This window comes from Talpa occidentalis, unplaced genomic scaffold, assembly GCF_014898055.3.
Source record: "Talpa occidentalis isolate TD23 unplaced genomic scaffold, MPIMG_talOcc4v2.1 talOcc4.4, whole genome shotgun sequence".
Lineage (NCBI taxonomy): Eukaryota > Metazoa > Chordata > Mammalia > Eulipotyphla > Talpidae > Talpa > Talpa occidentalis.
This window is the reverse complement of record NW_023604295.1, coordinates 80,542,332-80,561,750: the sequence shown is the minus strand read 5'-3', so window position 1 is coordinate 80,561,750 and position 19,419 is coordinate 80,542,332. Positions and strand designations below refer to the sequence as shown.

Genomic DNA, 19,419 nt, shown 5'->3' with positions numbered 1-19,419 from the left:
GGAAATCACAGGAAAGGGGCCAAAGAGGCAGGTAAATCTGGGACAAAAGAAGGCAAATCAAAGTACAAAATAAAAGCTGCCATGTCAGCTTCCCCACACATCTCTTCCAAGTGTCACTACAACTCCACGTCTCCTCCATGTCCCCCAACTCCCTGGGCGAGTCTGGAGTCAAGGCGGCAGGTCCTTCCCCATGTCTCTCTCCTGTGGGTCCTTTGCCTTCAGTGTTCTATAACTTCACCTGGCCACTCACCTTCACCCTCATTATGTGGGATGTGGGGCAGGAATATGGAACCTTCTCTTATAATGAGGCCTCTGTTTTATTTTTTTAAAGATTTATTTATTTATACAAGAACCAGGGTATAGGCCAGATGTGCAGAAGGGTGAGAGGATTCACCAGAGAAAGAGTGGGGAACAGAACAGACAGATTGACTGAAATACACTGCTGAGGGGAGCAGCGGGTGAGACAGGAGAGGTCTGCTATAACATGTGGGTTTCTCCCTGGCCAGCTGGGATCGAACCCATGCTGCAGAGGCTTTGGACAGCTTCACAGTGTGGTGCTCAATGGCCTGTGCCACCAGGGAGGCCCAGAGGCCTCTGTTTTACCACCTGGATTTGTATAAAACTGGCCAGCTGCACCCCTTCTCCTCTGCTCTCTGCCCAGCCTGGCCCAGTGAGCACAGGCTGAACTGGGGTAGGGAGGTCGTGGTGTGGGCAGCTCAGCAGGCAGTGACTGCCTCTGCCTCTGAGGTGTCAAGTGCCTCCTTCAGAGCATCAGAGTGCTTAGGAACAGACCAGTCTTGTATTGTGAGCCCAAAACATTTATTTGAGGCCGAGAGTGAGAGTAGAAGTGTGGATTTTCAGAGTAGGCCGGACATGGTCCAGACACTTGTGGCCTGGTGGCTACTCAGGTAGCCAAGTCTGGCTGCTGCCACCCAAGCTAGGCCCCCTCAGCTGACAGAGGTGGCTCGAGGTGGCAGGCTCGGGCACCAGGAGACCAGGTGCGCCTCAGACCTGCATTGTAGCAGAGTTGCCCTGGCCCCTTCTCTTTAGGGAGGCTCACCGCCCTGGGTGGGGCAGGGACTGCAGGTACCACGGGGCAGGAGGGGAGTCCTGGGCCTGGAAGCCTGCTGCCCAGAAGACCAGGAAGGATGGGGCTTCAGAAACCCCATGTTGTGGCAGGCCTGGGGCAGTCCTATGAGCCAGGCCAGAGCAGATGGGTAGGAGGCATTGAGGTCTGCAAAGAAGGCCACAGTCTCTGGTGACCTGTTCATGACCTCAGGGGTCACAGGAAATGAGGGTTCTGATCTGTAGAGTTGGCGCCCTGGGCAGAGCCTTGCAGCGCTGGGCACTACAGATGTTTGCTGCAAGGGTATCACAGGCCACGCCTCAGGTACAGCTGAAAGAGAGCACACAGGGTCAGCTTCTGCCCCAGTTCTTGTGTTTTCCATGAGCAAGGCCCATGGGCTTGGTTCCCTAGTGCCCTGGGGGCTTCTGCCTGGCTGCTCTTGAGCTCTGATCCCAAGTGTCTGAGTGTCAGCCCCAATCTGCTCTCTGAAACTCCATAGAGGAAAAGGGGAGGTGGAAGGGTCAGGGAGGGCCCAGGACCTCCTTCTGATGTTCATTGCCCAAAGAAGGTGCACCCACAGGGAACATGGCTTGAGCCTACCTGGTGGGGGTAGGTCCAAGTCCAGCCTCCTGAGGTAGGACATGGAGACCTGAAGGTGCCTGAGGACTTGGTCATCCGGCAGGCCCCAGGGCTGGGCCAGGGTATTGTGCAGGAAGTCCTGCATGCCCTCCCGGGGCAGCCTGAGCAGCTGTTCTAGGAGGGGGGCATGTCAGTAATGAGGGGTCCCTATGGGGGTTCAGGCCCACCTCACCCCCATCCCCGGGCATACCCTGGGCACCTGCTTCTTCTGCTCTGCTCAGGATGCCCCAGACACAGTCACTGCAGCAGAAGCCACACAGAGAGGGCCCTCATTGCCGCCATTCTCTGCAGGGCCCTGACAAGCTCACCACCCCAGTAAGTTTACAAACACACTCTCGTTTGTGCACCCCACATAGCCTGCGGCCCCAGCGCACATACTTACTCTCATGTACCTTCAGCATGGTGTAGGCCATGCTGGTCAGCACTCGCTCCCCATCAAGGATGAAGGCATCCCATATCCTCAGTGTCAGTGGGAAGGGTGTCTGGGGACAGCAGCAGTGAGGAGCCACCTGAGCAGGCCACATTTGTGGGCCCCTGCGCCTCTGGATCCCCCACATGCTGCTGCAGGTCCCACAACCCCTCCCAGGCTGTGTCAAAACCCTGCATTTCCTCATCTCAGCAGACTCACCTGTAGGAAAGGGTTCCTGGCTAACAGGGTCCATCAGCTAGGAGGGGTGATGAGGACTGAGAGCACAGCTGCCAAAGGGGACCAGCAGGGACCTCCACACAGCAGGACCCCATTCCAAAGGAGGAGTCTGACACTCTTGTCAAGGACAAGTCGTAACTCAGGCTGACCCGGCCATACCAGCTTTGGACTTCCCCGATGCGCTCCGGCCCACCCAGCATCAGGCAGGCCGCCACCTTACCCGGTGGAGGAAACACTCCAGGAACCACTGGGCACAATAGGTCTGACTGAACAGCTGCTCCTGGTCCTATGGCAAGGGTACAGGGTGCTCAGGGCCCTCCCAGGCAGCAACAAACTTCCCCACTCAGGGGCCCTGAGCAAGGCAACTGGGGGCCAAGGGTGCTTTCTCTGCAGCCTTGCCTACCAGAAGGACAGGGAAGCCACCTGCTCTTGGTCTGGGCCGAGCATCATCTACTCACCATGTGATGTTTCAGTCTGGGGAGCGTTTGTCCGATGGTGTAGTCGTGGTGTACCAGGAACCGGCCCAGTTTGGGGCACCCAGTGCTAAAGAAACCTGAAAAGTCCCAGGACTCTGAACTCACCTGCTCTAGTGAGGTGGGGTACTGGCAGGCCCCACTCCTGAGCTCTTCCCCACACTGACCCATCAGTTGCCCATGGCCCTCCCAGTCCTGATGTCACACGGTTCCCAGAGAGCAGGCCTGTCCTTGAAACCCATGCTGATGGGTAAGCCATGTACCCTCACCCCCCACCGTCATGTATCCCCCACCCCACCACCATCCCCATTGAGGTCCAAGTTTTGCCTGGTGCCCCGACATGAGGTTCAGACAGACATCCTGACCCAGGCCTTCCCCTTCCCACAATGGCCACATTGGCACTGAGTTCCTAGGGTGGTGATTAGGGGGTACATAGCCATTTCCTGAACTTGGGGACAGGTTGAGGGCACACAGGAATGAGGGATTCTGTACTTCATCTGACCCTGGGTCCTTGGATGGTTGGTCAGTGGGCCAAGCCTGAGGCAGAATTCTTATGCAGAGCTGTGAGAACTGTTTGCACAAGGAAGGGCGGAGGTGAAGGTAGTTGTAGGACCCGCAGGGTATTATGGGGATGGAGGTGTCCTTCCCTGTTGGGAGTTGACTGGGTGGGATCCTCAGCCAACCCAACTGGCAGGGGGCTGTGTAGACACTGCTACCACCCACCGTGCATGGCATGGGCATCATTAGTCATCAGCTCATCCAGAGCCCAGAATGCATCTTCTTCCTCCAGATACATGAGGAGCACTGCCACAATCTGACTCAGGTGCTGGCAGTGGCCTACCTCCTGCAAAAATCAAAGACTCAAGGTGTCTGTCCAGCATCTCAGCCTTCAGGGTGTCCGGGACAGAGTACAGGGTGGCTGTGGCACTTGTTGGGGCTGCAGAACCCCTGATCCAGCCATGGCCACCTTGTATCCCAACTCTCAGCCATGGCCTTTGGGTGTCCTATCCCGAGGGTGACAGTACGCTAAGATCTGGGGGCCCAGTTTGAGAATAGGTGGGGTGGAGGGTGGGGCTGACCCACCACATGCAGCACTAGGAGAGCATCCAGGCCACAGATGCAGGAGGATGGCTGGGTCCCTGCAGTGGACACAGCTGGGACTCCCGGAGGGAATGTTGGGCATAGAGCAGGCAGGGCTAACAGGTCCTATGGGAACCAGCTCTCTGTCTCCCCCCTTCTTATGGGAATTGGAGTTGATGGGAACATTCATTCCTGCTCAATTTCTGATGAATACTGTGGACTCTAGGATCACTGGTTTGGGCATGTGCAGAGGAACACCCTGGGCCACCAGGCTTCTGGGGTTTAGGAAGTGAGGTGCCCTTTCCAGTTCTGAAAAGGGGTGCTCTGGCCACTGGAGTGCCCTGTTATGCTGTGTGTTAGTTGTCAGCCCCTTCTGTGGTCATCTCTGGCTGTGGGACTGAGGTCTGCAGCACGTCCCATGGGATGCTGCTGGGCGGGGAACTCACCGGGTTGTAGATGGAATATGTCACCAGGATGTGGAAGAGGGCCTGCTGCCTGGGAGGGCAAGAGGTGGGGTTGCTGCAGGTGTCCCAGCTCCTCTAGCCTGCCCTAACCTGCCTGCAGAGCTGAGGCTTCCTGAAGCCATCAGCTGACAAGAGGGACTTCTCAGGGCACCCGGCATTTAATGTCAATATCTCAAGTGCACAGTGGGTGGGTTTTAGTGTTCATGTTTTGTTGTTTAGTTTGCAAATGTTAAAGTTCGTGTCTAGGATGTACGACTCCAGAGATTTTCACCAAGGAGTAGAGTGTGCAGGCCCTCCCCACACTAACCCCTTCCTCCTCAAATTACCTGTACAGCCAATACTCGCCCCTCCTCTGAGTCCCTGAGCCTCCCCCCCACCCCCATCCATCTCCCAGGGAGCTGGAAGCCCTATCAGGACACCAGAACTCCACCATCCCTCCTTGAACCACTAAGTCCCTAAATCCCCCTGGGACCTGTGGTATGCCCCAGTCCTCTTGGGACCTCCATCTGCCTTCCCAGGCCCTCCTGAGACTCCCAAATTCCTCCAGATCCCCAGATTCCTCCAGTCACCCTGAGTTCCTGGAGCACCTTTGGACCTCCCAGATTTACCCTCTGTCCTCCTGAGTAAACCTCAATCCCTATGAGCACCCCTCAAAAGTGCCCCCAGACCCACTCCCACCACAGTTCCCACCGCAGGGCCATGGTCACCCTTGGACTGTGGCCCCTGACCCTGTTGTCCAGCAGCCTCACTTGATGCTGTAGCGCTCCCTGGACATGATGTGCCTTCTGAAGGTGAGGCTCACGTCCAGATCGATCTCTTTAATGTAGGGGGAGAGCACCTTGCCCAGCTCCTTCAGATGCTATGGGTAGAACAACAGAGCTGCTTGAGAAACAACTCCACCCCTGCTCCCCGCTCCCCCCCCCACTGCTCCTGTGTGAAGCAGGGAGGGTGGCTTTTGGCCCAGGCCTGGTATCCTCTATCCCTACGATGATGCTCAGTCCATGCGCTCCTTCCAGGCTCCAGAACCCAACCTGTTTCACAAGCCTCCCTGTTTCTCCTCTGAGGCCTAGGGTGCCTCTGCACCCCACAATCTTCTCCCCTCCCCTGCGCGGGGACTGCCCAGAGAACTCCCAAGATACGGCCTATCACGGGGCCTTCGAGGAGCACCCTCCTCATAGGCAGCAGCACCCTCCTCGTAGCAGGCTCACTCTCACCTTCCTTCTCCACTGGCCTGCTCACTCTTTCAGCAAGTATGCATCTGGCACCAGCCATGCTACTGCCCCCCCAAGTTGGGCTGCCCAGGAATAAGAGGGCTGATCAGCTTGCTACCTATTCTCTAGATGCTGAAAGCATTCATGAGTATCTTGGGACCCACGGTCCTGACACCGCCCCCCCCCCACCACTTTTGGATGCTTGGGGCTCCGTAGAGAATGATACACCTGTTTCCCATTGGAAAGCAGTTTCTCTCATCTACTGGACAACTTTCAACCTTAGCCTGTTCTTGTGAGCCCAGTTCACATTGTAGTGTGCTTTATAATTTGGAGTAATAGAATTTTTAGAATGTCTTGCATTTTTGAAGTGTAAAATGCTATCACCTGCAAATGGACAATTGTTTCTTTTTTATCTGTGTAACATTTACTTGGATTGTCTTGTCTGATTTGTCAGTCAAAACTAGCAAGCCACTCTGAATCACAGGTAATAGTGCATTTATCTGTTTTTTCCTTCCTGTTTTTAAAGGCAGTAGCTTCAGCATTTCAAGGCCACTTATAATTTAACGTTTTTTCTTAAAAATTTTAAAAAATAGATTACTTCTACTTTCATGTTACTTTATCTCTTTTTTTTTTTTTTTTTTTTTTTTTTTTTTTTACACAATTAGGAATAGTGGCTGCATTTTTCTCACTAGTTTTCTGGAACCCACTTAACATCAGGTGACTTCTCTTTCCATGTGTAGCCGGGAGGTGACAAGGCTTTTAGGTATGAGATACCAGGGTCCTTCTGAATTGAGGAGGGTAGTGAGAAGCCCCCAAGATCATGACTCTCCACATTGCAAAATTCAGCTCCTTTGAGCCTGCCCCTGCCCAAGCACACAAGGCTGTACCTCATATTCTCCCTTGTTCTCCACCTTCACTTGGTCCAACCCCAGCAAGAGAGACCAAACACGACCCCGCACTTGTGGGGGCATCCCCTTGTAGACCCGGCGATGCATCTGTGGGAAAGAAGACAGCTGTGGGCCCAGGCAGCTGTCAAGAGAAGAGGGCACCATGCGGCCTTTGAGGGTCACCTGTGCCTGCCTTGGATGCCAGGGTGTGCCTGGACCTGGACCTCATTGCCCACAGTGAAGACCAGGCTGACTTCTGCTAAACCCTGGGATTCTGTCCTGACAGGTGACCCTTGGGGTGGGCAGGGAGGCTGAGGGCTGCCCTGGAGCCCATGCCAACTGCCTGGGACTCAGCTGTCTACCTTGGAGCTGTTGCAGTATTTGTTCCATTGCTTTAACATCTTCACCCACTTGTCTGCCCTCTTAGCAGTCTGGAGATTGTGCTGAAAAACAAGGATGGAAGGTGTGAACAGCACAGTGTTCCTCAACCTCAGGATACACACAAAGTGGCCAGGAAAGTCTCAAAGCTGAGGTGCAGACACGCGGGCCTCCCAGTCAGTCCTGACCTCCAGGTGGAGTCCTGAGGTGAGTCCTGAGCCTCTCATGTGTGGTGGAGGGTCAGGTGGGCTTGGTGAACAGGCCCCACAATACAGCCCTCATGGGGTGATATCAGCCCCGCCCTCCTTTGTGCTGTGACAGGGCACCTCTCACCTTGATCTCCTGAGTGCTGAGGTCAGGCAATTCCTTCCCACTGGAAGCAAGGAAAGCAGGGTGTGAGGACTGTGCCATGACCCGTCCATCCCTAAGTCAGCGCGAGGGAAGGACCTGGCCCAGTGCACAGGTGTCTATGGGGACTCCAGTCACAAGGTATACCATTGCAGTATATGTGCAAGTTCTTTGGAGCCTGAGACGAGTCCATGCTGGTTAGGGTGTATCTGGACCTCCAGTGAAAACCCCCAGGAAAATCCCTGCCTCTGTCCTGTGGCGGGCTGCCAGAGCACTGACAGCCCCACACAGCCAGGTGCACTGGTGTGTGTTCTGTCCGTTTCCCCTCACAGGGTCTGCCTCTGGTGTCCATGTGCTTTTTCCTAGATGCCCTGTCCACCTCTTTTGTCTGTCACTTATGCCAATTTCCATCTTTCCCCCTGTCTTGCCAGAGCTATACCCATGATTAACCCTAGATAAATAAACCACTCTTGTCTACTTATTAAGTGGCTGCTGAACCCTGCCAGGGCCTCGGGCCAAGAGCAGGGCCTCAGGAGTCCACACCGTTGGCCTCCATTTTCAGATGCCTCCTGACCCCCCCAGCCAAAACAGAGAAATATCCCCACATAGCCTGTGCTGTCCACCTCTCTTTCCTGCCTGTCTCTTCAACCTGAGGCCACACCCGTCCTGGTTCCTGTCTCCACATGGTGTTGGGTTGGGCCCCCCAGCCCTCAGAGCCCTGTGGGAATGCGGCTGACAGGACTGGTTGTTCCGACACCTCATCCATCAGAGCCACACCCTGCAGAGCTTCTGCTCACTAGGCCAGACCCTTCCTCTCACACTGAGGCAGACACCACCACACCTGCCCCCACACAGGCAGAGACCACACCTTCAAGAGCCCAGGGGCTTAGGCCAAGGTCCAGCTCAGTCCTGGTCCACATCGCCAAGTTGGACTGCAAGTTCTTTCAGCACCAGCCCACCATGGCCCCTGGACCCCTGGGGACACTGGGACAGGTCTTAAATGGAGGAGATGGAACCTGTCCCCCGAGAGATATAGCTACAAACAAGAGCCAGCCTGGTTTTGGACTTCTGTCCAGATGACTCACTGAAGGAAACCCAGCTGATCAACCGCTCTATAAATCAACAGGTCTGCATCGTCCCCAGGGTCCACCGGTGTCCCAGCTTGTGGTCCCTGCAATCAGAGGGGATGCTGTGGAGATGGCAGACCAGAGCCCAAGGTAGGTAGGCGGGAGGACAGCATGGCTCCTCCCTCCCCAGCAAACTTAGGGCCCCAGGAAACCTCTACTAAGGACCTGGCAAGCAAGGCAGCACCCATGCGCCTAAATGGGAGCACCTCACACCTACCTGCCCCTCCTGCCAGTGATCCCACCTGAGCCTTACCTGTTCCTGTTGACTACTCTCCCTGCTTGGGCTCTACCTGTTTCTATGACTACCCTCTCTGCCTGGGCCTCACCTGATCATATCGGGCAATGATCTCCTCTCGTTCCAATGTGAGCAGAGCATCCAGGTCTTCCATGTCCAGTGCTGTAAGATAAATCACCCCAATATCTCAGGGCCTCACCTGATCCAGCTGCCCATCATCCCACCTGGGCATGTGGAATCTTCAGAGAAAAAAACAAATGCGGGTTCTACTCTAGTTTAGAGTTCAGAGTAGACAGCACACTGTGGGCAGAAAGGGAAGAATTTGGGGTTGGTATGCATTCAGTCTCTCATACTCCCACCTTCCCAGCCCCAGGGACATTGTGTTATGATGAGATAACAGCTGGAGGAGCAACAAGAAACCAATAGAGGCTCAACTGTGCTGTGGAGCCAAGTACAGGCCCAGGGCTGGCTACCACCAGCCCCTAGTTTTCCCACAGCCTTACCAGGAACTACACCGGCTTTTATGCCCCCAAAGTACAAGCAACAAAAGAAAACTTGCTGTTAATCAGACATTACCAACATCATAAGCTTCTGTGCTGCCACCAACAAGCCACACACTCAATGAAATGCTGTGAGTCACCATCTGACAGGGTCTGACATGAAAACCTATGATGCCATAGTCAACCTATGGCTCCAGTCGACCAAAAAAGGACCAATAACCCCTGGAAACATCACTGAATTGTCTTCTAGGGGCCGAATTTGTGGTTGGTGAATTGAAGAATATTCACTCTCAGAACCAGTCCCCATCCCTCAGGAGCCTGCAGTGAGATAGCAGGTAAGTCCATCAGGACACACCTGACCACCCACTGCAGGCAGTCACCTACTGTGGGGCAGGCAGAGAGGGTCCAGAGGCCACAAGTAGTCCTCGAACTGCAAAAGAGCCCTGTGTGCATGGTACACAGAAGCCTGGCTGCTGCCCAGTGCCTCTTGATGAATCAGGACGCTGGAGGGCAGATCCACTTCCAGGACCCATGGGCAAATCAGGAAGAGTTCTACTTTGGGGGCTGGGTGACATATTCACCTCAAGAACCACTGTCTCTTACAGGAGGACACACAATTCTGAGCAGATAACAGTTGCAGGGGTGCATTTTCTCTGAGTTTGGAGACATGAGGTCAGGAGTATCTAACACCCTCCCAGGGGCACACCTGAAGTCTGAAAGATGCAATGTAGAGAACCTCAGGGGGGTCATGCAAGGGAAAACCCCCTGAGCAGCCACTGTGAGACAACGTAATTGGGCCTGACTTCCCGCCACACAGGAGTGGTCACTATGGAATCTGTCGGTGAAGGGCACACAAGCCAGCAGTGGGGTCCAGACAGTCTCTTGACTCACAGGTCAACCAGGAGGCCCAGCCTGCCCACCCAGGAGCCAGTGTCCCCAATGAACAGGAAGGAGAAAACCAGGTGACACTCACCTGTCTCACCTGTCACTGGGTGACCAATATCTCAAGTGGAAATGGACACAAGGGCCAAGATAGGCACCTAGTGTCAGAGCCGGTCAGCAAGCAACCATAGAGATCCTCCAACTGCCTAGGGACTGGAGCAGAGTGGACACTGCGGTGGGCATCGTGTGGGCTGCTAACTGCCTGTAATGGGGGCTGCTGGTTAACACAGGTGAGTAAGCCTGGTTGCTCTTAGCTGTGATCCATCGACTTCGCAATTTCCAGTCTCCTTGTCCTCTCTCCATCTCCAGCCTCCTCCATTCACTTAGCACTCCTTTCTGCCCTGCACTTCCTCCTCTTGCTGCATCCTTAGCATCCTTCGTCTGTCCCCATCTTCTTCTCCCTGCTCTTCTCCACCGCATTCCTTTTCCACCTCCTCCATTTTCACTTGAACTAAAGGTAGTACAGCATCTTCTCACACCTACACCTCAGTTTCCCAGGTGGTCCAGCGTCCCATCACCAAGTCTAAACTCATAAAACGAAACTCACTGGGACTTAAACTTGCCTCACGTGACCCCTTTCCCCTGCCAGCTGGCCCCGCTCTCCCACCTCCATCTTCCTTCACCCCCTTCTTTCCTCCACCTGCACTGTCAGCCTCTGTCCCCTCCAGAGACCTCCCCTCCATGCCCCCCCTTTTACTGCTCTGTCATCCTCTCTCCATCTTCAGCCTCTTTCATCCTGTCCCATCTCCTCTCCATAGCCCTCTACAATCTCTCCCTCATCCTTCTCTCTCCATTCTCCTTACTAATTCACTTAAGGATACCTCCTCCTCCACCCTTTTTTCTGTCTTGCCCACCTCCTCCTCATTATACATCTGCCGGATCTCCTACTGCATCGGTTATCCTCCGCATGGCCCCTCCCCTCCCTGCCCTTCCCTATCATTTTCCTCCTACCAGCTGCATCTGCCACCTCATTCCAACCTACTCTCATTTACTTTTCCATTCATCAGCATCATTTCCTCCTTTTGGTCCATTTCTCCATCTTCCTCCCTTCTCTTTCCTTATCCTCCATCACCATCCTCTGTCATCCTGTTACCAGAGCCCAGCCTCCTGGGAGGCAGGCGCTCCCTTGGGAGCAGGAGCAGCAGCAGTGGTGGCCTCTCACCCTGCTGCTCCACCACAAGTCAGTTGTGGCAGTTGCTCCTCAGAGCCCAGCAACTGCCCTTTTACTTCCTGGACAGTGGAGTGGACCAATCAGTTATGAGCTATTAGTTGATGATGCTAAATGGTCCAATCAGCCACAGGATTGAAAAAAGTAGCAATCAGATGTAAGGGTGAGACATCTCTGAAAGAGAATATTAGTCAGGGTTGGCAGAATTTGTTCCTGGCTTCTGAAGAAAGAAGAAAGAAGGACCAGAAACTGAAAGAAGAAAGAAGCATCCAGCAGCCAACCACCAAGAAAGGAGAGAGGCCGAAGACCTTTGCAGAGACTGGTCCTCCACTCCTGTCTCTGACATTGTCTGAAAGGAGCACCAAATGCTTCAGGCCTGGTGTCTCCAAATGCTGTGCGTGGTTGGTATCCAACAGCTCGCAAAGAGCTGTTAACACTTGGTAGTTCTGACACTTCCTCTTGGGGACCAGTAGTGACCATCACTACTGGCAAGTGTAGTCTAGCTCTGTTGACAGGTGACTGGTACTCTGCTTGTACTTCTGGTGGACACTATCTGGGTGAGATAGCCAGTCACTTGTGGCCACAGTAAGCTTTTGTTTCCTCTGTTTGTAAAATAAATGCTATGGTTGTTGTTTCTGGACCCTGAGGTTTCTTCTAATAGTGTGTGCAGGTGAGAACCCACAGACAGTGTCCTGTCCTTTATCAGTCACTGTTTTTTTGCTGGGTTAGAGTCCATTGGTCCCTATTATATGGCATTGTATTGCTATAGCCCTTAATTTTGCTTTTTGTCTTTTTGGCCTTTGGGGGCTTTTGTGGCACCTTTCTTGTCTTCGAACCCAGGCAGGTGGGTGGCCATTCTGTCCTATCCCAAACTCTTGTCCTAAATTCTCCCATTTTAATCAAAGATAAATGCACCTGAAAGGACAGGTCCAGCACACCAGATAAGGGGGCTATGAGCATCTGTGTCAGAACCAACTTGGAGAGTATTTGTAAACTTCTAGGACATCAATAGGAAACACCAATTCATCATGATTGAACTATAGAATACAATGAAGAAATTAAAAATATGGAGGCTCCTATGAAGATAATGATGAACATTTCTACATCATTCTATGTGAAAAGCACCCTAGTTCCAATAAAGGTACCATGTGTGTTTGCAATAAACATCCACTAGGAATAAAAAGACTGGGGTGCACTTAGCAATGGAAGTGTGAAAAGCTGCCCTGGACCTCTAATCCATGATTGCTGGGTTAAAGGGGAAGGTGCATCCAGTCCTCTGATCCAGTTGACTCAAGACCCCTATTGTTGGTTAGCATGGTAGCACCCCAACGTCCACCTGCTGCTTGGCAGTCACTTTGCTTCCTACCCCTATTGTTTCTCCTTGTCTTGTCTGTTAGCTCATTGAATTTTTGATATACTAGTCCATCTCATCATCCAACAAGGTCCCACAGCAACAGGCAGGTGAGAGTGACCTGCTCCCATCACTATTCCAATTCACAATGGATAGTGATCCATGTTTTGATGGGATGGCCACCTGGAATGCATCTGGGGCGACCTGACACCCTGCACTGCTGTGTGCCTCTCTCACCAGCCTCCTCAGCTCCCTTGGGGAAAGGTTGGCAGTTCAGGGGCCCCTGTCTAGCTCAAAAGGCTGAGTAGCATTTGGAGAGAACCCAGGAAATGGAAGAGTTCATTGAAAGGGGAGTTGTGGAGTGTTGAGAAAGGACTCAGAAGATGGAGAGCACAATGGAGCAGAGGATGAAGGAGAATGAGGGTAGAGAGAAGGATGATGGAGCAGTAAAAGGGAGAGGATGATGGGAAGGTCAGTCTGACAGTGCAGGTGGAGGAAAGAAAGGGAGTAAAAAATGTTGGAGGCGGGAGAACAGCGCTACCTAGAAGAAGGAAAGTGGTCATGTGAGGTCATTTTAAGACCCAGTGAGGGTTATTTTATGTGAGTTTAGACTTGGTGATGGGACACTGGACTGTCTGGGAAATTGAGAAGCGTGGGGATGAGAAAATCCTCTACTACCTTTAATTCAAACAAAAATGGGAAATGCCCACACTAAATTTGGTGTCCATACACGTACCCTGAGGGGGATTGAAGGGGAATGAGAATGTGAGAAAGGACAAGATTTCAGGACCAGTGGCCTCTGAACCTTCTAAAACCTGCCCATCTCTGCTGTAGGCTTCCCATTGTTACCACCTAAAGCAGGGCTGATGCTCACTGGTTCCAGGGTTAAGAGAGAACAGGCTACCTGGAACACTTTACTGTGAATGTCTGTGTTGATGAGAATGTAAAGACCCACCATTCTTTTGCTTGCAGCTCCCTGTTCCTAGGCCCTTGAGACTAGTTTCAAGTGACCTGCTCTGCCAGGCCCACTGCCCATCTCAGCCCACATGTCCCATTCCACCCAGGGGACAGAGGTCACACAGAGTTCAGACAGGTGTGTGTGGCCTTCTCCACAACTCTTCAGGTACTGTGAGGAGGGTGGCAACTGGATGATTGTGAACTGTGGGTTCCCCAAGCATAGACCTGACATAGCCCCTATACTGCAGCCTCCAAAGACTGCCAAGATAGGATGGGGGTGTTGGTGTCCACATCCATGGGAGAATCCTGTAAGAGATCAGCCAGCTCCCAAGAAGGGAAGGAGGAAAAGAAAAGCATTTGTGTGGCCAGATAGAAAAATGGGGCAATAGGACAGAGGAGGTAAAGGGATGAGCAGAAAGATGAGTAGAGGATAAAAGTGGATTTGAGAGACTAAACATGGATGATGGCGCAAAGGAAAAATGAATGTGGATGAGGATTAAGTAGGGAAACGGAAACAATATGGAAAAGCACAGTGGAGTGAGGAAAGGAGAGACGATTGGAAGGAGGAGAATGCTTGAGGGCAAAAGAGGGTGAAGATAGCAAGTAGTTTGCAGGATGAAGTAGTATGGAGGCTGCAGGAGCATGAATGAGGAAGAGAATGAGAAATGGAGAGAGGTGCATATCATGTGAGCAGATGGAAGGAAGGAAGGAAAGATGGATGGAGAAGGAATGAAAAGGATGGACATGCGTTGGGCAGTTGGGTGAAGGAGGAACAAAGAAGGAGGTGTTTGGGTTTCTAAGGTCAAAGGTTGAAGGTTATAAGTGACCCATCTCCCTGACCCACGAAAACTCACTAACCACAGTGTTGGTTCACATGGCAGCATCCCAAAGTTCTGCCCACTGGCTGGCAGCCACTCTGCTCCCTGGCCCTAGGAAGTTGGAGGTGTCCTATCATTTCTCCTTGCCATGTCTGCTCCCTTGCTGCATTTTTGACACACTGGTCCATTTCTGTCACAAAAATGCACAGGGGTATTCAGTGTGGGATGCTGGAATGGCTGGAATGCCTACTCACCTGCCCAGGCTCTAAGACAAAAAAGCCACCAAAAAACCCCAAAAGACCAAAAAGCCAAAAACCAAAATCAAGAGCATATATAGCAATACAATACACATTTATTAGGGGTCTATGAGCATAGTTGACCAAAGGACAGTGCCAAATAAGAGGACAAGGGTTCTCACCTGCATGCGCAATTGAAAGAGACCTCAGGGTCCAGGAACAACTATGGGGTTTATTTTACAAACAGAGGCTACCTCACCCAGATAGTGTCCACCAGAAGTACAGTAGGTACAAGTCCCCTGTCAACATAGCTAGACTACAGTGGCCAGTAGTGATGGTCACTAATGGTCTCCCAGAGGCGTTGTTAGAGACATCAACTGTTAAATGCTCTTTGCGAGTTGTTGGACAATACCAACCACAAACAGCTTTTTTTAAAAAAAGATTTATTTTTTTTATTTATACAATAGCTGGGGTACAGGTCAGAGGTGCAGGAGGGTGAGAGGATTCACCAGAGACAGGGTGGGGAACAGAACAGGCAGACTGACTGAAATACACTGTGGAGGGGAGCAGCGGGCATGTCAGGAGAAGTCTGCCGCGCCATGTGGCAATCTCCCTGGCTGGCCGGGAATCAAACCCACGCTGTGGAGGCTGTGGATAGCTTCATAGTGCTGCGCTCAACCCACTGCACCACCGGGGAGGCCCCACAAACAGCTCTTTGAGACACCAGGCCCAGAGCCTTTGATGCTCTTTTCAGGCGATGTCAGAGACAGGACTGGAGCCTCAGTCTCTGCAAATGTCTTCTGTTTCTCGTCTCTCCTAGAAGATCAGCTGCTGGATACTTTTCTTCTTCCTTCTTTAAGCTTCTGGTCTCTTCTTTCTTCTTTGATCGGAAGCCAGAAATGAAGTCTTCCCCTTCTTTCTTCTGAGATTGGAATAATCTGTCTTCATTTTTTTCCCCCAGATTCCTCCAATGCTGGCTTATGTCCTCTTTCAGGGTGCTTCACCCACAAGTCTGATTGGACTATTTTTCAATCCTGTGGCTGATTGACCATTTAGCACCAATTATAACAAAGCTTGCACCTGATTGTTCCATTCCATGATCCAGGAAATACACATGAAAGGGTGCTTGCTGGGCTCTGAAGAACCACAGTCAGCCACTGCGTGAGAGACCACCAGCATTGCTGCTGCCAGCTCCCACCATTGCAGGGGCTCATTCAGTTCTGGTAAAACTTTCAGGTGCATCTAGCTTTGAAAGAATGTTCATTGCACCCCTTACAGTGTCACCAGAACTTCTGAGCCCCTCTCCAACAAGCCTAGTCCACAAAGCTGGAATATTGGTCTCTCAAGGTACTGTTCCTCATGGAATAGATTTTATTTTTAGTGTGTGTGTGTTTGTGTGTGTGTGTGTGTATATATATATATATACACACACACATATATATATATTATCTTTCACTTAGAGTGAGTGATAAACATTATTCAATTTCATTTATTCACCTTTTCATGTCCGTATCATTTCCAAATATTATCTGGCCTTTTAAAAGTTGGATACATAGACACTCTTCAACCATTAAGGATATTAAAGCTGCAAGTATTTTGTGGACTTTGATGTTTTTGTGGACTTTGCCTTTGGAATTTTTCTGTCATGGAAAGGCTAGTTTTTTATCAGGCTGAATTTGTCTTTGTCCTTTTCTCATAGTGGCTTCTAGGAAACATGTCCCAGTCAGACAGGCTTCTCTTCTGGGTCTGAAAGTATCATAGTGATGAGGCATTTTCTTGTTTGCAGTACTTTCATTTTATGAACAAGTCCTCTATCCACTTGGTTTGACCTGGATTAAGGAGGAGGATGACAATCAGCTGATTGTTTCTCCATGGTCGTCGATCCCTGATCCACTTAGTGAATAATAATTGTTTTATTCCAGAAACCCTGGGACTGCAAGTAGTAATCGTGCATATCTATCTGGGACTGTGTTCATTACTGCAGTCACATTGTCATTTGTATTCATATTCTGCACACTGGAGGTGCTTCCCTCCTGTCTCTTTGCACATGTCTAGATATTTTTGGGTATTTGTCCCCATGATGTTTAAAATCAGCTCATGTAGATCCCACAGCCACCTCCATGACATCTCCAGGTGCTCCCAGGCATCTCCCAGAGAGAGGGGGCTTCTTCAGGGTGTAGACATTCATGAAGAAACCTTCACTATGACTTCTGCAGAGTGGGAGAGGGTTGGAACAAAATAGTACACTGTATGGTCCTAAATATATGAAGTTGAGAATCAGGTAACTCTGATCTTGATGACAGAGATAGAGGCAACGGGCCGCTCTGGAGCAGGATGGGTGACTGGGAGTAATATGATGCGACTCCCAGATGGGATGAAAATGCCTTATATTTTGATTGAGATTTGTGTCAAGAGTGTATTCATTGCTGAAACATGAAAACTGCAAAGTTATGAATACCACAAATCACCATTTCTTGTTGATATTATTAACAATAATATAAAACCATTAAAGATGAAACATGTAAACTTTGTAGTTTTTAGCAAATATGACATTTTTATATAATCAGATTAATGAAATGAATGTTTTTAGGTCTAAAGAATAAACGGATGATTTCATATAGATCCTGTCCTCAGAGAAATAGAATATAGAATATAGAAAAACCCACTGAAAACCTGCTGTGAAGGATTAGAGAACTATAGAGAGGAGGACACAGGCAAAGGCGAAGGATCAGAAGGAGAAGAGGTGCACATGGGATTCGCTAGAGGCAAGTGAACGGAAACCGAAATCGGCTTTGATATGGATGGATCTGGTTATAACACTGATGCATGCTCACAAAAGTCGAAGCTGGAGAAGCATAAACTGAAAGGTGGTGTTCAAATCTGGTACATAGAAATTGAGCACAGGCCTATGCTCTCACAGTGAATTATCCTGTGTCCTTCCCAAGCCTATGTTTTGTTTTTCTACTTCTATTAGCTCTTTATGTGTGAGGACATCAGTCCTGCTCTGTTGTCACATTTGCAAGTTAATGTGATATCAACCTGTAAGGAAACTTCCCTGCTAAGGGGCGCCAAATGGGTGGCATCCTCAGTCAGCAACTGTCTGGTCTGCAGAAACTCTGGAGGTCTTCCTGGAAGTGGTGATTTCCTGATGCCGGGCAGCAGGGCTGTAGAACCATGAAGCCCCTTGCTGCATGGTCCTATGAGAGTAACAAAAATAAGTGTGTGTGTTCTAATATTTGAAAAGAAAAATGCAGAATCTAGATATCTGCATTTTTTTATCATTTAAATGTGTTTTATTTTCAACTGAAAGGTGCATAAAATCTTTTTTCAAGCTAGCAATTTGTCTTCTTTGAAGTTTCATTTTTTTCTTTGTTTCTGAGTTTCCTAGAATTTTTACAATCTAATTCTAATTGCCTAAAGAATTCCATTAAAATGTAACTGATAATCTGATCCAGAATATTTTTTTTTGTTTTATTTATTTATTTATTTATTTTTATAATAAATTTTATTTTTATATTCCCCATACAATTGCAACCCCCCCCATTCTGACCCCAATCCCTCCCCTCCCGCCCCCCACCCCCCAAAAAGTGTCTCTGGTTCATAGTTTTTTGTTGATTTTGATTTTCACTTTCTTATAGTTATTCATTTTCCTGGTCCCTTATTTAAGTTTTCTAGATTCCTGCTATGAGTGAGACCATCCGGTATTTTTCTTTTTCTTTTTGGCTTCTATATCTGCATTTTTTTTGCAATTCTTTCAAAAAACACATGTGTAGTCCAAACAATACACATTGAATGGAATGTACTGTCAGTTATATCATAGTGAAAAGTGGCCAGCTAGGAGATGAAGCACTCAGTAAGACCTTGTCAATGATCTCAGAAGACCAAACTCATCTCTCAATACTAGTGAATCTTAGAAAACAGGTGGAAATTAGAAATTATAATGCACCTGGTTAATGGGTGATATGATAATGGGAAAACTATAGGGACTACACCTGAGGGGAGAAAATTATTGTACAAAAATGAACAATGGGGGCCTCCCCGGTGGCACAGTGATTGAGCGCTGGGTTGCGAAGCTGCCCGCAGTCTCTGCAGAGCCGGTTCGATCCCCGATTCGATCTCCCTCCACCGGGCGAGGGTCCCACATGGCGTGCAGACCTCTCCTGCCGCCACCGCTGCTCCCCTCAGCAGTGTACCTCGGTCCATCTGCCTGCTCTGCTCCCCGCTCTGGTTCTGGTGGATTCTCTCACCCTCCCGCGCTTCTGACTGTACCCAGTGCTTATATAAATAAATAAATAAATCTTTTAAAAAATGAACAATGATGTAAGTCAGTAGAGAAAAATAAATATTTGCTGCAAATATTACAATGACACTGGTTATCAGGTTATATTATTAAAAATGTTTCTAAGAAAAAGAAAAAGAAATGCTAAGACTATTGCAGTTAAATTTAAAAGTCACATAATTAGGGAAGATGTTTGTGATAAAGTGGCAGACTATTTGTATAAAGAAAGATATAACAGGGCCTCCCGGGTGATGCAGCTGTTTGAGCACCGCGCTGTGAAGCTGTCTGCAGCCTCTACAGCACGGGTTTGATTCATGGCCAGCCAGGGAGAAACCCGCATGGCGCGGCAGACCTCTCCTGCCTTGTCTGCTGCTCCCCTCACTAGTATCTTCCGTCTGTCCGCCTGTTCTGCAATCCGCTCTGTCTCTGGTGAATTCTCTCACCCTCCCATGCCTCTGACTGTACCCCAGTTCTTATATAAATAAATATTTTTTTAAAAAGATGTAACAATATAACACATGGTAGGCATATTCAGACTGTGTTACTTCCACCAGTTTCATACAATGATCTTAGCGCCCCCCCTCATATTGGCAAGATAATCCTAAGAATCATGT

The 19,419-nt window shown here is 50.1% G+C and overlaps 1 protein-coding gene and 1 long non-coding RNA gene across 16 annotated transcripts; one reads left to right on the top strand and one right to left on the bottom strand.

Moving 5' to 3' along the window:
* Nucleotides 1–358: 358 nt before the first annotated feature.
* LOC119257652 (USP6 N-terminal-like protein) lies at nucleotides 359–11,226 on the bottom strand. 15 transcript variants are annotated; one of them, XM_037525754.2, is made up of 15 exons: nucleotides 10,979–11,225; nucleotides 10,028–10,198; nucleotides 8,646–8,716; nucleotides 8,278–8,363; nucleotides 7,178–7,217; nucleotides 6,829–6,909; nucleotides 6,467–6,574; nucleotides 5,118–5,227; nucleotides 4,351–4,399; nucleotides 3,548–3,668; nucleotides 2,810–2,904; nucleotides 2,572–2,637; nucleotides 2,088–2,214; nucleotides 1,667–1,819; nucleotides 359–1,396 (listed from the first exon to the last, which is right to left on the bottom strand). In XM_037525754.2, exons 3-15 carry the CDS (start codon nucleotides 8,706–8,708, stop codon nucleotides 1,047–1,049), a joined length of 1,449 nt encoding a protein of 482 aa, XP_037381651.1. In that variant the 5' UTR covers nucleotides 8,709–8,716; nucleotides 10,028–10,198; nucleotides 10,979–11,225; the 3' UTR covers nucleotides 359–1,046. The 15 variants fall into 15 exon arrangements, 14 of the variants coding, with proteins under 14 accessions (XP_037381651.1, XP_037381657.1, XP_037381656.1 ...); XM_037525760.2 differs by having other exon boundaries at nucleotides 2,088–2,187; XM_037525759.2 differs by having other exon boundaries at nucleotides 10,037–10,198.
* Nucleotides 8,318–17,782, top strand: LOC129146756 (uncharacterized). Its single transcript, XR_008553925.1, has 3 exons — nucleotides 8,318–8,409; nucleotides 9,305–9,389; nucleotides 17,117–17,782. It is a non-coding gene; the product is annotated as an uncharacterized LOC129146756 (long non-coding RNA).
* The last annotated feature ends 1,637 nt before the right edge of the window (nucleotides 17,783–19,419 follow it).